This window comes from Neovison vison, chromosome 13 (genome assembly GCF_020171115.1).
Source record: "Neovison vison isolate M4711 chromosome 13, ASM_NN_V1, whole genome shotgun sequence".
In the NCBI taxonomy this organism is placed as follows: domain Eukaryota; kingdom Metazoa; phylum Chordata; class Mammalia; order Carnivora; family Mustelidae; genus Neogale; species Neogale vison.
The window spans coordinates 115,126,296-115,143,860 of NC_058103.1; the positions used below are offsets into that span (position 1 = coordinate 115,126,296).

At 46.4% G+C, this 17,565-nt stretch overlaps 1 protein-coding gene across 1 annotated transcript in view; it reads left to right on the forward strand.

The window, feature by feature from the left end:
* The window catches only part of BBS4 (Bardet-Biedl syndrome 4), a 51,294-nt gene extending 35,365 nt beyond the window's left edge, over window positions 1–15,929 (forward strand). The window contains exons 5-16 of the mRNA XM_044231969.1: window positions 57–168; window positions 1,469–1,541; window positions 4,731–4,784; window positions 6,122–6,249; window positions 8,753–8,807; window positions 9,779–9,847; window positions 10,829–10,981; window positions 11,082–11,253; window positions 12,946–13,015; window positions 13,594–13,735; window positions 14,271–14,472; window positions 14,975–15,929. Of these exons, the coding sequence (XP_044087904.1) occupies window positions 57–168; window positions 1,469–1,541; window positions 4,731–4,784; window positions 6,122–6,249; window positions 8,753–8,807; window positions 9,779–9,847; window positions 10,829–10,981; window positions 11,082–11,253; window positions 12,946–13,015; window positions 13,594–13,735; window positions 14,271–14,472; window positions 14,975–15,084 (1,340 nt within the window). The 3' untranslated portion in view covers window positions 15,085–15,929. The remainder of the gene's footprint in view (window positions 1–56; window positions 169–1,468; window positions 1,542–4,730; window positions 4,785–6,121; window positions 6,250–8,752; window positions 8,808–9,778; window positions 9,848–10,828; window positions 10,982–11,081; window positions 11,254–12,945; window positions 13,016–13,593; window positions 13,736–14,270; window positions 14,473–14,974) is intronic.
* The last annotated feature ends 1,636 nt before the right edge of the window (window positions 15,930–17,565 follow it).

The following is a 17,565-nucleotide window of genomic DNA, read 5'->3' on the forward strand; positions in this document are numbered from 1 at the left end:
TCTTTTCTCCCCAGAATATGATGGGTTTTGTGTGTGTGTTTTCTGTCTCTCGGCAGCATTAATATTTCGCTTGGAAGGAAACATCCAAGAATCCCTAGAACTCTTTCAGACGTGTGCTGTTCTCAGCCCTCAGTGTGCCGATAACCTCAAGCAGGTGGCCAGATCTTTGTGAGTATTTGCTGCCAGCAAGCCCCGGTGCACTCACAGAGAACACTGTAGAGTGCGTTCCCAGGCAGGGGCCGCTTCTGGCCGCCTGAGCAGCTTGATGCAGAGAGGGAGAATTGTTCAATAGGGCAACTAGGATCCACTGTGAAGAGTGGATTGATTTCTGAAATTTGAGAAGATGAGTTAACAATGAGTATTTCAAACATTGTATGGTGTAGTGTGATGGGGGAAGACTGATACTGTTTATCGTACAAGTGGTGACATCTTGTTCCTTCAGTCCCCTTATGCTGCTGGCATCCGTAGCATTTTTTGCATCTGCTGTTCCAACACAGTAGTGTTGTATATAGTATACAGCATTATTATATACAGTATTTATTATGTATATTATCATACAGTAGTATAATACTTGACATAGTGTTTGTGAGTGGATGCCCTGACAGCTCCTTGATGCAAGCAAACTCCAGTCTTCATAAGCTGTTAGGTATACTGGTAGTTTTTCTTTCTTTCTTTTTTTTTTTTTTAAATATTTTTAAATTTATTTAACAGACAGAGATCACAAGTAGGTGGAGAGGCAGGCAGAGAGAGAGGGGGAAGCAGGCTCCCCGCCGAGCAGAGAGCCCAATGTGGGGCTCGATCCCAAGACCCTGCGATCATGACTGAGCCACCCAGGTGCCCCTACTGGTAGTTTTTCAATTCTGGAGCCATAAGGTGTCCCATGGGGTTCCCACCCCCACTTTCTTACCTACTGTCATTCGTTCTTGCACTGTCTTTGCGTAGAGACCCAGATTGCCTTTCCTCTCTTTAGAATTGTGATCAATATCAAGGCAAGAGATTTAGTCTTGGAAGGGAAGGGGATGTCCCTTAAGTAGATGGTGGTAATGAATGCTGGCAGTCCTTGCTTAACTGGTATATATACTTTAGCTTGTTTCTTTTTTGTTCTATGTTGGTGGTACATTACAGAAAATAAATTATATAAGACTTTCACTAAAATTGGTGTAGAGACCAAGAGCCTGGGACAGCAGTTAGTGCAGCTTCTACCAAAAGAGCTTCTATTATTGACATATGCCAGCCTCATTGGCCAGAATAGCACAGCCAGCTAAAAGGAAAGAGGCTTGCAGAATTCTCTCCTGGTTGGAACATAATGAGGGACTAGTGGAGTTAGTCCTGTATTATTAGTCCTAGGTAATAGGGAAGAGGCTTGCAGAATTCTCTGCAAGGCTGGAATATAAGCCAAATGAGAGACTAGTGGAGTTAGTCCTGTAAAAGCTTCGAGTTAATTCCAAAAAATGTATCTCTTCCACAGATTTCTTTTGGGAAAACATAAAGCTGCCACTGAAGTCTATAATGAAGCAGCTAAACTTAACCAGAAAGATTGGGTAAGTGGAGAACTTAAGGTCTTTGTCATCAGTGGTGTGCTAATGGTTCCGTTTGTCATAGGCTGTCTTTTGTTACTGCTACTAAATACCTACATGCCCGAAATACCTTTATTTTATCCTCACACTTGACTGATGGTTTAACTAAACGTAAGATCAAAAATCATGTTGCCTCATAACTTAGCAGACATTGCTACTTGATTTTATGGCAGTCTCTTACCAGTCTGATTCTTGATAACTCCACTTTCCTCTCTAGAAGCTTCAAGGATTTTCTCTTTATCATTGGAGTTCTGAAATAACCAGTCACAGTGGTGTAGAAGTGTTTCTTTTCTTTTTTTTTCCCCTTATCTCTGGACCCAGTTGGCTTTTCTCTAAGGATCCTTGCCCCCTTTGGGGTCAGGGAAATTTTGAGTAGTTCTTTGATTTTTTTTTTTTTTCCTTCTCCTCCATTATCTATCTCTTTGTATCAGCAATAAAAATTTTGACTAATCATTGGCTTTACCAATTAGGAGTTTATTTTTTCTCATGAAACAGATCCAAGTGAGTAGTTGCTTGGTGGTCCAAGGATGTCAGGGCTGCAGCTTTTTCTTCATGGTCACAAGGTGGCTGCTGCAGTTCTAAGATCACATCATCATTCCAGGCAGGGAGAAAAAGGAAGCAACAAGGAGACAAAGACATGGCCTGTATTAGGAAAGTATAGCTTTCCCAGAATTCCCCAACAGACTGCCACTTGTGTGATGTCAACCACCCTGACCCCTTTAAGGAGGGCTGGGAAGTGTAGTTTTTACATTGGACACATTGACACTGTAAACAAAGTTCAGGTCTTATAGGAAGGACAGTAAGGAGAATGCATATTAAGCAGCGGCAGGTGCCACACTGTTTTCCCCTGTATTTCAGCGTGTTCTGTACTTGTTCCCTGTGGCTCTTGGATTGCACGTGTTCTCGCTTATTGTTTTTTGCGGTACATTCAGGGACATAGTCTCTCCATGTCTCTGACTCTTGAAGTTTTGTTCTGTCTTCCATCGTTATCTTTTCCTTCCTCTCTTTGTTTTGGTTCTTCTTTCTTGGGCTGTTGGTCCCCCCCCCCCCACCGCCAAGTAGCTGAGGACTCTTGGAAAGACCTATCTGTGTGTGAATGTGTGAAGGATTTGATTGGTTAGTGCGAAGAGTGAGCATGGAGTTCCCTGAAGTTCTTACAGCACTATTACTTTTGAGAAGTTTCAATTTGTTGGTCACTTCTGTAGGTCTGAAGACAGGGAAGCCACCAAGTACTTTATGGCTAAAGGCCAAAGTGAAGCCACAGTTACGGGAAAATTCATTTACTCTTTCATTCATTTAGTCATTCTTCCAACAAATGAGCGTCTGCTACATGATAGACACTGGGCTATGCCTTAGAGATGCAAAGATGGATTGGTGGATTATGGGATAATCACCTAGAACAGGAAATACAGGAAGGAAGAGAAGGCAGTTTTGGGAGAGGAGGATGATAGCCAGTCAGAGCTAAATCCTGTCTGTAAGATTATGGACGTGAGTTTTAGCGTCTGGTAGGATATCTAAATTGAGATGTGTCCAGTGTATGCCTGGATACAGATTCTGAAACACAAGTGTTCCGGGCTAGAGATGTACATTTTGGAGTCAACAATATAAAGGTGATGACTGGGGCACCTGGGAGGCTCAGTTGTTACGCTTCTGCCTTTGGCTCAGGTCATGATCCCTGGGTCATGGGACTGAGCCCTGAATCGGGCTCTGTCCGTACAACGATCCAATCCATACTCCCATCTACCCCACTTCACAAAATACCAGCAGAACATCCACAAACGTTTCAGTATGTATTTCTAAGGGATAAGGTCTTTTTTTTTTTTTTAAAGGAACAGAGTGATGAATCCATGGTGATTCTGTCTACCTTTATGTATAGTTAAAATTCTCCTGAAGATTTAGACCTAAAAAAGGACAAAGTATCCTAGTACGAACACTTTGTCTTAAGTTAGGCAAACTACTTAACCTCTCTGACCTTCAATTTTCTTACCTCTCATATCAGAGTCGTTATACCTGTGTTTCAGGTTTGCTGGGGAAATTAAAGTAATAATATGTGAAAACCATCTGGCACAGAGCCTGATGTGAAGTAGGTACTCCATCAATGATCCCTGTTTTTTTGTTATTTTAGGGGACTTAGAACACATTGTAAACCATTGGTCTCTGAACCCTGGGGTCTGTGTTTCTTCCGACAGGGACACTTCTGGGTCTAAATGTACTTCCACACCTCTCCACTACTACTAAGAAGTCCTCACTGCTTCCTACTTTCCTCACCTTGCTTCCCCCTTTCTCTGAAGCTACTGCAGATAAAGGGAGATTCAGTACAAGGGAACTTAAGAGACTCTGTATAACTCAAGGTCAGGACATGCAGGCTTATCTTTCAGGGAACTGGACCTGGACAGCTGTCACTCACCAGCTACTCTGCATTTCTGCTGGTTTTTCTTTCTGTAGGTCAGCAGCTGGCAAACTTTCTGTAAAGGGCCTAGTGAATATTTTAAGCGTTGTGGCTTCATACAGTCTCTATTGCAGCTACTTTAAAGTCCTAGCGTGAAAGTTCTGTAGGCGATGTGTAACAAGTGCTTATGGCTGTGCTCCAGTAAATCTTCATTTACAAGAAAAGCAGAGGATGGATTTGGCCTGTGGGCCAGCGTTTGCAGACTTCAGCAGACTGGCTCCAATGACATGCATTCCGCTTCAGCGGCCTCCAGAGGTGGTGTCAGTTCCCGAGCCCACATCACCTCGTCAAGTCCCAGATTCCTAGGAGAAGGTATCTGGTCGGCACACCAATGTGCGCATATGCGCACGCGCTCACACACGTACATACACACACACACACCCCCGCTTCAGGGGTGGGAGCAGGAGCTGTGGGCTGGGTGCAGCTCTTAGAGAAGAAAGGCCTAGGGCTGCGTATGTATCGCTAGGATCCAGGAAGATCACCTGTTTATTCTGCTTTTATCTCTTATAAACTGAGTTTTTAATATTAACCCATTTTGTAGAATTAAATGTATTTAAGTATGAAATCTAGTAAAAGAACTAACTATAGTGCCATTTAAAATGTCAGCTTTGCTGGACAGTAATAGTCCTAGATGCCTATTGTATCATTCTTTTAGTAACTGTGGAGTTTCACACCTATGCTGTTTTACTTTCTTTTGTGTGTAGGAGATCTGTCACAATCTGGGAGTCTGCTACATTTATCTGAAACAGTTCAGTAAGGTAATGTGTGGGAATGGTGGTGGCGGTTGAGCGCCGGGCTGGGGCGCCCACCAAGGGGCCGCCTGTTGCAGGGGCGCCATCGCTCGCGGTGTAGTATTCCTGAGAAGTGCTTGTAGAGATTTTGGCAGCCAAAATTGAAAATGCCATACGTTTATCCCCATATTTATTCTCATTTTTCATCCATCTGTTTTTCCAGTTTTTTTTTTTTTCATTTCTGATTTTAGCAAGAAAATGACAAACTCTAGAAATATTATGAGGGAATGGCAGTCGAATCACTTCTCTCCCCTCTTCTCTTCCATCCCTAGTGTGATTTTCCAGTATAGAAACAAATGTTCAGTAAAACTTAGATATCAAAAGTGAACCCTTAGGTCTTAAAAATGTAATCATGATTGTGTGAGCTATCTTACTGTCTGACAGCAAATGATTTCAGTTTTTAAGATTACTGGAAATGAATTTAAGTTTTAAGTGGATTTGATTTCTGACAGTTACCGTTTTTAATGTTACTTTCCATCTAAGAACTTATATTTTTAGTGGGTCTCCTTGTTTCCTGGGCAGATCCACAGTGTTACATGCTTGCTTAGGAGCGTTTTCTCCTCAGTGAATATTCCAAGCAAGTACATTTCTATTCATAGGATTATTCTGAGCCAGGGGAGAGGTGGGATTAGTCTTTGGTCAGACCTGTACTGATTAGGAGAATTATATTTAGATTTTACTGTAAGGCTGACAGAGCAAATATAATACTTAACATTGATGTAAATACTTGTTGAATCAAATAATGACTTAAATTCTTTTAGTCATAGATTAGGATAAAGCTCTTCCAGAGCAAGGGGTTTGTTTTGTTAGCTCTGGTATCCTTACCTAGAATAGGTACTCAGTGGATACATGTTGAGTGAATAAATGAGAACAGTCCGTTCATTCATTTATCAAAATACTGGTGAGGAAAATGAGGTCCACCCGGGGGAAGGTTGTGGAGTTGGTCAGCGTTGCAGCTGGGATGGAGTTCGGGGCAGTGTTCTATTCTGTACTCTGACACTCCTTTGAATTAGGAAGTATGAGTCACGGGTGTGGGTATCAAGAAGCAGAAGACACTCAGAAAGGTTAGTCATCTTGTATAAAAAACTCTCCCTCATGGCTCCAGAGGCAGGCACCTCATGTTGCCAGCTGTCCTGTCAGCAAGCGGTTTTGGTATGTTTTAGGGATTTTGGGTAGTGGGAGCTGTTTGCTGAGATGTCATGTTCCTGCCTGAGTACAGGGGGAGCTCTTTCTGATAGCCACACCAAGCCATTGTCCTTTTGTGGTAGTGATTTGGTTCTCTTTACTCCCATCAATCTTGTCAGGCACAAGAGCAGCTGCACAATGCCCTCCATCTTAACAGGCACGATCTGACTTACATAATGCTGGGGAAGATCCACTTGCTAGAGGGGGATTTGGACAAGGCCATCGAAATCTACAAGAAGGCAGTAGAGTAAGTGTGTCTGTTTTCTTTAAGGCGATGAGAAAATCAATGGGAGCAGACCTAGGAACCCCCAAGCTTAAGACTGAGTACGGGTTACTGTGATGGATTCCTAGTTATGTAAGTTAGAGTAAAACTCGAGCTAAGGTTCGAAGCTCCCAGAGGCTTGCTTACATAAAGAAGGCGTGTGTTTCTCACCTGTCAGTCTGGCTAGTCTGCCTAGCTGGACAGCTTTGCTCCACAAGATCAATCCGGGATCCACCATTCCTCCAGTTGTTGCCTTCACCTGTGTGGTTGAAGCTACTTAAGGTAGATCCATGGTCCAGGCTGTGGTGAGGGGCGGTGGTAGAGGAAACCACTGAGTTAGCAGCTCAGAGTATCTTAATGGTTCAGAAGTTGCACACCTCATTCCTGCTCATATCCCACGGTTCATGAGGTGAGGCGGCCACTAGCTGCAAGGGAGGTGGGTACACATGTGCGTAGGAGGAAGGAGCAGATAGATTTTGCAGTCAGCTGGTAGTCTGCCATTGTGGTTTTAAACTTTTTGGCTGATCTTGTTTCCAGAGACACTGGGGTCAGAAATCTCTTGTTTCCAGAGACACTGGGGTCAGAAATCTCTTGATTCACTAATAAACATGTGGCCTTTATTAGCATGAGACCAATATCTTGTTTTTTTTTTTTTTTTTTTTAAACATCATGAGGGTAGGCCAAATCCCTATTGATAATGGAATGGACTCCTTTTCCAGGATGGTGTTCAATGTTTCTTCTCTAGGGACACATACTGTCTGTCTTTTCTTTTTTTTTTTAATCTTTTTTTTTGTCTTTTCTTTTTTGTATAGGGTCTTGTTTGTTTTGTCACTTAACAGGATGTGTGGCCACAGTGTGTAATTCTTGATAATAAGTTTCTGAACTAAACTTAGGATTCTTTTAATTACCTTTGTTTTCTACCATAGCAATCACTTTTCTGATCATACCAGTTGCAACACTCTTCTGAATTTTTTTCAACCACATTTTGTGTCTAAAAAGATATAAAAATCCCTTGGTTTGGGGCATGTGTGTGGCTCAGTTGGTTAACTCATAATTTCGGCTCAGGTCATGATCTCACGGTTGTGAGATGAAGCCTCTCGTTGGGCTCCCCACTCAGCAGGCAGCCTGCTTGAGAGTCTCTCTCTTCCTCTGTCCCTCTCCACTTTGTGCTCTCTCTCTCTCTCTCTCCTTTTCTTTAACAAATGACTTGATTTGTTATGCTACAAAAGATTTGTCAGCAAGAGGCTAAGTTTACAGGGACAAGTAGGAAGGAGCTCCTGTAGCATATTTTAAGCTTCTATGGTGCTGGATAGAAGCCTTGATCCCCAACTTCTGCCTTCTAAAGTTGTCTCTTTGAGATGAGCTCACAGAAATCTGGAGGGTGACATTCTTCCAGGGCTCATCAAGGACTTAAGTCAATAAAATTCCCAAGGGAAAAAGGGGACAGCTGAACATCTGGAACATCGCTGAGAATGGAGACCATCGTTTATGACCCATTGCTGTAAAGATGGTAGTCACATTTTGGTGGGGACCAAGGGGGCTGCCACCAAAATCAAAGAAGTTACATAATTGGTTTGTGGGAGGGAGGTGATCAAAGTGGGTATTTGCTATGGCAGAAAGTGAAGGGCAGATACTCTGTTGAACTGAGTAAGCCCTGGCCAGCTCAGGCGCCTGCTGGCTGGGGCTTTGGCCCCTCTGGTCTGATATCTCCCTAGGTAACCAGTGCCCCACTCATTCCTTAGAATTAGGAGGCGCTGCTCCTTGCCTTTTGGCATTTTCACTGTTGAAACTGTTGATGGTCCTACAGACAGAACAGCTCAGCTCAGTGTGGCTTAGGTTTTATGACAAAGGCAAGGATCAGTGAGGGACTGGGGAAGCAAATCATCTTTTACTTAAGTCAGTGTTTACTCCCCAAAGCCAAAGGCTAATTTTTTTCCTTGAGCTGGTTTGTATCTTCCTTCTTTTTTGAGTTTGGTTGTTTAGTATGGCTTTTTGTTTAATGTGGAGAGCAGAGCGTTAGGGCCGCTGGGATGTTAAACACACAGAAAATTGCTGGCATTGTCAGTACAGTGAGGCCAGAAAAACAAAACCGCAACCGCTGCCCCCAAACCTACGAGAGGGAACTGGCTACAACTGTGTGTTTCAGACGGACTTGATTCGTGGAGCGTCAGTCTTGAATTGTGTCAGTATAATCAGGATAGTCACAGCGAATATTCCATAGGTGGTTCTTAGGACTTTGGCCCTGACAAAGGAGTCTGGATTCTAAGTCCTGTTTCTTTCTTGCTGAGCAGTCGGTCTTGTAGCTGTGGTTGAGAGGACCGACTTTTGAAGGAAATTCCCAAATCAGCTTCAGGAATTTTCGTGGGGAGCAGAAGGTGCCAGGGTGTCTCCAGGTGCAGCGTGAGGGCGCGTCAGCGGGCAGGGGTCTCGGTGTGTCATACGCATCTTGTTTCCCTCTGAGCACTCCATGTGGGTCCATGTGTTGCAGGTTCTCGCCAGAAAATACGGAACTTCTCACAACTTTAGGACTACTCTATTTACAGGTAATGAGAACTCTATTTATATTAGAAATGCTTTTGGATTTGTATGGATTGTGGCATCCCTGTGCTTTGCTTTTACTTTAACACATTCTGCTGAAGGTCGTAGGAAGCACATGAACCTCCGTCTCCGCATTTGATATTCTTTGTTTGCTAAGGGAATCACTTTTCTGCATTCAAATCAGGCAAATAAGTTTGTTTGAGGCTACTGCCATTGTAATTCTTACCCATGTAAGGAAAGGGTAGAGCAGAGAACTGGTGGAGGGTGGGGAGCTGGCATCGTGTTCCGGCAGGAGAAGCTGGGGGGCAGGTAAACACCCGCAGGGCTGGGGCTAGAGGCCACTTACCTTGCTGCCTCTGCCCAGCCAGGTCCTCTGGGAAAGAGGCAGCAGAGCATTATCTAGAATAAGAAATCTCCTCTACCCTCCGCATTTCTCCACGTGAATGGCTTTTTAAATTTTTTTTTATTTTTATAGTGCCTCCACTTCTCTGTACCAGCCTGCAGGCCTGGTGGGGACCCCTGAGGCTCTTGCCCTGTCTCACCCCCTCCATGCTCCTCCAGTTCTCTGCTCAGCTGCCCCCCCCCCCGCCCCCGCCGCCTCTGGGGTGGCCTTTCCATCTTTTGTTTTTCTTGAAAAGGAATCAGGAGCTTAACCCTGGACATTCCTAGCTTTGGCTTGGAGGCTGCCCCCCCACCCCACCAGGAATTGAGGCTCACCGGCCCATTTCCTGCCAGGGAAGCGTTGTTGTGGAACACCGGAGTGCACCAGAGGCGGCTCTGGCGCATAGATACTTTGACCTTCAGGGACAAATCAACAAATATGGGGGTTTTTAGTTTTTTTTTTAAGCTGGTATCTGTAGCTCTTTTTTTTTTTTTGCCATGACAACCAAAAAGCATGGGTGTCGCTGTTCGGGGTGTGGTTGGCCAGACTGCTATCGCCCCCCAATGAAATTCTCTGGTTTGCTTTTTCTCCAAGCTCGGCATTTACCAGAAGGCATTTGAACACCTTGGAAATGCACTGACTTACGACCCTACCAACTACAAGGTATTGTAGGCTGTCCAACCCGGAGCCTTCACACAGCCGCTCCCTCTGCTGCCAGAGGTGATCTGGCCCTAGAAAGCATTTTGGATACCTGAGAAATACCTGTTTCTTGGAAAAATTACAAACAGATATGGCCCTTCTTGATGAACAGATGGTAACACACGGGAAAGTTCGTGCTCTGCTTATTTTCTACGAGCGCGCATTTGCTGTCACGGGCCTGTCGTGCAGACAGTGAAACTGTCACGCTGGTGAAGTCCTTGTGTTACTCAGGAAATGAGCAGAGTCTCCACACTGCTGTCCGAGGAGACTCTGGGGAAGTGACTTCTGGGTTCTTAATGAATTTGTGAGGACAACTCTTGCCCAGATAGGACTTTGGGGCTGAGATTGTGCAGTGGATGAATGTCGTGGAGGGAGATGCAGCAAAACAGGCTTTGAAGAAGGGTGCTGACCTGGCCTATCTCTTCCATCATGGGAGGCATGGGAGGCTGAATCTGCCAGCGCCTGCTGGACCTTTCCTCCGAGAAATAAGAGGGCGGGGCTGCGGAGGCCTCTGGCTGACCCCCCTGGGTGGTGCCAGAGGAGCTGGACCTTAAGTGGCCAGACAGCAGTTTCTGGGTTTTCTGGAGCATTTGGTGTACCAAGTAGGGGCCTGGTGAGCAGATGAAAGGCTGTTTCACTGAAAGTGCCTTGACTCTGAAATACTGACTTCCTGGACTAGAAGTAGGAACAAATGAGCCAGGGCAAGTCACTGACATTTTTTTTTCTTTTCTTTTTCTTTACTGTGCCAAAGAAAGCCAGGAGGCACAGGGACATTCCTCCCAAGCATCTGTCCTGAGAGCCTGAATATATTTTCTATGTCCTGGAAGAAGTGTGGAGTCCTGTCCTTGCTGACGGGCCTGCAGAGTACACCCAGAACCACCGCTTCACTGGGAAAGGCTTTGGGGAATAGCTCAATTACCAGCTTTTCATGTCCTTTGTTTTCAGGCCATCTTGGCGGCAGGCAGCATGATGCAGACCCATGGGGACTTTGATGTTGCCCTCACGAAATACAGAGTTGTAGCTTGTGCTGTTCCAGAAAGTCCTCCACTCTGGAATAACATTGGAATGTGTTTCTTTGGCAAGAAGAAATATGTGGCAGTGAGTGTCTCCCCATCTTCCTTGTTTGTGTTGATAGAGGCAGTTCCTGGTGCTGCCAGGCTTGTCCCCGCTGCTCATCGAGTACCCCCTCTCCCTGCAGGCTATCAGCTGCCTGAAGCGAGCCAACTACTTGGCTCCCTTCGATTGGAAGATTCTATATAATTTGGGCCTTGTCCACCTGACTATGCAGCAGTATGCGTCGGCTTTCCATTTCCTCAGCGCAGCCATCAATCTCCAGCCAAAGATGGGGGAGCTCTACATGCTCTTGGCTGGTAAGAGACATTTGTGGGGAGAGCCCCCCTGTAGTCTGTGATCTAGAATTATACGAGGCCAGTGGTTATATGTCCTGTAGAAGCCATTGCCTCACAGATCCCATTGGAACCTAGTTGAGTGCCCTGGATCTTGAAAAAAGACAGAATATCTGGTTTCTTCTAGCTTGGAGATGTTTGACTCAGAGACCAACAGGTTAAATCAAGATCATTCCTAGTTCATCTTTTACCAGTTGTTTTCCCTGACTTGACAGTTTATTTACAAATAGAGGGAGAAACAGAGTCCAACTAAGTTTCAGATACCACTGAGTGTTAACAGTTTGGGCTTTAGGAAGGGTCCTCCTTCTACTACGTACTGGTTAGAACTCACAGTAGAGAGGGAGGATTATGTAATTAAATAACCAATGAATATTAAGTATTGGTTTATTATCATTACATAATTGGTCTGTTGTTATTAAAGTACTAATATTCTTTCTGGGGGTATTTCTCCACATACAAGACTTACTAAATGTAAGCCCAAAAGCACTTTCCATATTCTCACTGACAGTGTGGTCTTCTGGTGATTTTTTTTTTTTTTTAAAGATTTTTATTTATTTATTTGACAGAGATCACAAGTAGCCAGAGAGGCAGGCGTGGGGTGGGGGGAGCAGGCTCCCTGCTAGCACAGAGCCCCATAGAGGCTTGATCCCAGGACCTGGGATAATGACCTGAGCGGAGGGCAGAGGCTTTAACCCACTGAGCCACCCACGCACCCCCTGGTGGGTTTTTAAAAATCATTATTGTGGGGTTTCCTCTTTTTTATAAGAGGAAGGTTGCCAAAGCAAATTGAATGGTTCACTGTGGGTTGCCTGAATACTAAGTGAGCTCCATTCTGATGGGGATGCAGGAATGGGAACAGACAGCCCTACTGTAAGGCATGAGCAGCATTTCTGACTTCACAAAAAAAAAAAGAATTCACTGGCACAGTGTGGCCGAGGAGCCGGGAGCAAGTCGTGCAGCCTGGAATGGCAGCGTGGGCGCGGCAGGTGCGTGTGGAGCGCAGTGAGGGGGTGGTCAGGAGAGATGGTCTGGGGCCACATCACAGATGGCATGAGTCGAATGCCTTTGGATAAAGGACTTTGGCCTTTATTCTAGAGGCTGAGGTTTTCCAGCTGTATTCCTAGGCCTCTTTTGTGTTCAGTGGAAGTGAATGCAGGGCTGGTGGGGGAGTGGAGTGGGCCTGCCTTCCAGACAGCTCTGTTTCCTTTGTTTTATTGAACAGGCTTCCAGGTAATACTGATTAAAAAGGAGATTGTGTTCTGTTGCCAAATGAAGGTTAAAGATCATGGTTATGGGTGATGGCAAACCAGTGAGGAGTCTTGTCAGATGGTGACATGGGCAGCTTTGGGGCTGGTGGAGACACTGCTGTGGGGATAAAATGGCAAGCCTGAAACAACTTGCACCTTAACAAGGGCGGTGTCAGAAAAGAAAGTGCAACAAACAGGATTTGGAAGCCTCAGCCACTGCTGACTGTGGGGAGGGGTCGTTGAAGCCAATGACACAGGGGCATCCAGGCCAAGTGACAAGTGACTGCTGTTGGTGGCCCTAGGAGCTGATAGGGCAAAGGGGGGTGATAAATGAACAGTGGTCTTGAGACATTCCTTGTTTTCTCTGTGCTGGGCTCTCCAGTCACGGTGCCCACTTTCTCTGTTGCAGTGGCTCTGACCAACCTGGAAGATCCGGAGAATGCCAAGAGAGCCTACGCAGAAGCCATCCGCCTGGACAAGTAAGCTGCTCTGTCGGGAGTGGTCGTGGGGGCGGGCTGGACTCTCTGAAACCACCAGGTGGCGCCACAGCCCCGGTGTTGCTCTTGCTGCCTTGCTGCAGAAGGACGCGGGCCCTCAGCACGCTGTGGCGGCTCTGCTGGAACGGACACGGCCTCCAGCCCCGAGTCTGCAGTCAGGAGCCAGGGAAGACGCTGGCAGTGGGCTTGGGCTGCTGACAGCCACGGGCTGGCTGGAATAGCAGATGAGGCTCTGAGCTTAGTTTGAGATAAACAACTCTCCCGGGGTTCATTCCACTGGCAGTGGGCTCAGGAATCCCCTTTTCAAGCCTGCCCTGGTGGCCCTGTTGAGGGCTGGGACGTCAGACTTGCTGCCCCTACTACCTCCTGCTTGGCTGGCTGGGCAGTTACTTCCTTGATGCTTCTCCAGAGGCCCACACGCACGTGTTCTCACCTTGCAGTAGAAGAGGGAAGTCTCTACTTAACCACTTGTTGTCTTTTTGTTTTTGGATAATGAGGAGGATCTCTGAATGAGCACGGGTTGCAGACCCTAAGCCTCACAGAATCCCTGTTTGGCACAGGTGTAACCCCTTGGTAAACCTGAACTATGCTGTGCTGCTGTACAACCAGGGCGAGAAGAAGGGGGCCCTGGCCCAGTACCAGGAGATGGAGAAGAAAGTCAACCTGCTCAAGGACAGCAGCTCTCTGGAGTTTGACTCTGAGGTGTGTCTTTTATTAGCTCTGAGGTTGTCTGGGGACTTTTGAGTCAAGCCCAAATAATCCAGATACAAGGTATTCTAAAGGTTCATACCTGTTTTGGCTTTGATGTTCCTGGCAGCATGAAATCTTCAATTAGTCACAGCCTGAGGAGAACCCTTCCTAGAAGAAAATAGTAAGGGGAAATTCAGGCTGAGTTATGTTAGTGATAGAATACAACTGATTTGAGGTCTGTGTCTCTTTGCAGCTTCCTCCCATTTCCCCTCATTGGGCATGAATTAGGCCCTATAACGTGCTGACCTTGAATCGTTGGGTTCTGAGATCCTGCATGCCTTCCCGTGCCGCCCACTAAAGGGGATCTGTATTCTTCGCTGTTGGAGAATGATTTCCGTGCAATAAATACTGCCTCTCTCAAACCCTAGTATTGGCAGACACGATTTCAGCTGAATACTCCCAGGTGGAAGGCCTCTGGGGAGCAGTAGGTAGGCTTGACTCTGCCAATGATATCTGTGACTCTTTTTTCTTCCCACATGGACACAAGATGATAGAAATGGCCCAGAAACTGGGAGCTGCTCTCCAAGTCGGGGAGGCACTAGTCTGGACGAAACCAGTTAAAGATACCAAGTCAAAGCACCGAACCACTTCAGCCAGCAAAGCTGGTGGTTTCCAGCAGCCTCTGGGCTCTAATCAAGCTCTGGGCCAGGCGATGTCTTCAGCAGCTGCACACAGGAAGCTCCCCTCAGGTAGGAGGTGCCACACAGCTCATGGAGTCCTTCGGGGTACAAGCTGCATGGGCCGGCAGAGAGATGACAGCTTTAAGGGAGGCTTACACTTTTCAGACTGAGAACACGTCTAAGTTGCGTTTCCTGGAAGGGGAAAAAAGCCATATGCTGGCCAAACTGGCACTTGCTTTCTTAAGGCAAGTTGTGCAGTGGGGAACAGTGACTGGCAGGCTCAGATGAGTGGTTCAAACGCTGGGGCTTTACACTATTCAGGGTTAGCAATGCATGGCAGTATCAGTCGGCATGGGTCAGGTAACTGAAGGTATATCTCAGTGAGTCACTGAAGGCAAACTGGACTGTTGCTGTAATTCTTGGCTATGGCCTAACTTCCCAGCTGCAAAGATATGCCACAGTCCCACTGGTCCTAGAAGATACGGGGTTCTTCTTGAAATTTGACAATAAAAATCATGATTTCCTCCCAAATTGTGGAAGTGGGAACTCAAGCTGCCTGTTCTGTTACCAGGTGCGGGAGGAGTCTCACAGCTCCCAAAGCCACCATCTCTGCCTCTGGAGCCAGAGCCCACTACGGAAGCACATCCAACGGAAGCGTCCGCACAAATAAGAGAAAAATAGGAGCAGGATGACCCCAGAGTAGGGGTTTCTTTGGTGAGGATGTAGCAGATTAGGAAAGCTCCCATGACACAGGCAGCAAGGCGGCCAGCGTGCTCCTGGGCACCAGGTGTGTGTGACGATGGTCGCAAGGGGCCTGTAGCTGATACGGCCTCTTGTTCGCCCTGTCAGCCTGGAAAGAGAATGGAGCCCAGACAGGTCCTTTAGGAATTAAGTGCAAGGCTCATGGCTCTGTGTGTGTAGCTCCAAATGCCAACAGGGCACCTGATGCTTTACCTTTTGAAATGACTTGGGCCTCCTGGATGACTGACCCCATCCTCTGTGGAGGGAAAGTCTGAGGCAGACCCATGCTCAGGAACCCCGTTATGGCGAAGCCTCGGCTTAGCCAAGATGATCCTCAGGCTGTGGGGCTTGGAAGCCCTGAAGGCAAACACAAATGCTGGGTTAGTAATCCAGCTCTAACAGTCTGAGGGGAAAAAATGATGAACAAACCTCTGTAGGTTGAGGCCCAGCCTGTTGGCTCTCTGAGCTGCACCTGTCCAAGGGAATCCCGAACAAGTCCCCGTGTCTTGTTCTTGAGAGAAGTCAGAGTGTGCAGAGAGCCAGATCATGTCGGTACAAGCAGCAGGAGTGAAGGGCTGGGCTGGTATCAGCACCAAGGATGAAAAGGGAAAAAAGAGCTTCTTAATTTTGATTTAAAACAATCAATGTTACCCCTGTCCAGATGCTATCAATACATCATCTATACGTCCTTTTTAGAATAAAGATTATGTATTATCAATCCTTTAGGGGAAAGTTGTTACTTAGGTGTAAAAAGAAGAAATCACAATAAAACCTTTTTAAAAGAACCTGTGATTAGTCTCCTCTTCCCTATTTCCAAAAGTAGTTTGAAACTAGAGAAGGTACCTCGCGGCCAAGTTCGTGCTTAGGGCCAGCATAGCTTCTGCTGCTGCCCTGAGGGATGGTGGGCCAGCAGTTTGCATGAGGCCCAGTCCCCATTTTGCACTTAAGATGGCCTAAAATCACCAAAATTTGAAGGTGAGGACAGACCTACTGCCGAACTGAACTAAGGAGTTTTTTGTATGACTGGGTCTGTTTCGACATTGAGGCAGCAGCTACAAGAGCAGAAACCCCTGTGGTTCTTGGGTCTCAGAGATCCAGGGCAGCATAGCGGCGGCAAGGGCCTCTCGGCAAGTGTGTGGCAGACCCGTGGTCTGTCTGTGCCACTGAGAAAGCTCACCTCTGGCTCGATGTGGAGTCCGGTGTCCCTGTGACCGGAAGGTCTTGGTGAGAAGTAACAGGGTATAAACTATGAGGAGAGGGGACTCTGGGAGAGATTCGGGAAGTCAAGTGAACAAGAGTTGGGGGGGCTGGATGTAGCAGGTGAGGACAGACCATCGTGGGGGCACGTGCTGCTGGGGAGAGTTACACAAACCAGAGAAGAGGAACATCGTGGGGACTCTGGTGTAGGGTTGTGGAGTCTAGTTGTAGACATGTTTGCCTTCAAGACATCCAGAAGGTGGTATCAGGTACCGGGACAGCTAGATTTCAGGTGTGAAATCTGGCTTGAAGGAAAAGATGCAGGAGTAACTTGATTTGGGTGATCGCTGAAACGATATATTTGAAAGGAGTCCCCAGAAGAAGGCTAGGAACAAGAAGATGGGGTGGGGCGGGGGGGGGGACCAAAAATGGGAAACCAGTATTTAAAGGGAGAAACAGAAGAGCTGACAAAGGAGACAGAAGCAAGTGACAGTGACTGAAGAGAAACCCAGGACAGTGGTGTTCGGGGAGGCCAGGGAAGGATGGGCTCGGGAAGGGATTGGTCTTCCTGACCGCTCCCAAAAGAGTGACACTATTATCCTCTATCCGTAAAGGAGGTGGTGGAGGTTGAGAGGTAAAATGAGTTTTCCAAGGAAAATGGTGGATCAGGATTTGAACCCAGGTCTGGATGCAGAGTTCCTGCTCTTACCTGTTATCCATGCATTCATGATAAACTTTTTTCTTAAAAAAATTTTTTTTTATTATTTCTAAGCTACATGGTTCAGCTGAGTTTTTTCAAATTGTCACACATCTCCAAAAAAATCTCCCAATGCATTTACTGAAGAAAGTCCACATATAAGCAGGCCTGCACAGCTCAAGCCCACGTTGTCTGGGGCTCAGCCATACTAGGTCGCACTGCCTGATCTTTTGGGCATGTGGATTCGCAGCTTCTTGTTTAACTCTGGTGAGAAAGGAGCTATTCTAATTTCTAATACGGGCATTGCTCGTGTCATCACAGTTTTTCACAGAATTAGGAAAATGAGGCAAACTACATCATCACAGCACACGTGGTTTTAGATGGCCTGAACTGAGGCAGGAAAGTGCAAGTATGAACTAGCCTATGGGAAAAGTGCCCTTTTAATGGAGTAATGTTAGTACAAAACTGCATCCCAAAGACAGTAAAGCTTCGGGATGTATGATTATAATCATTTTGTTTTCAAGAGC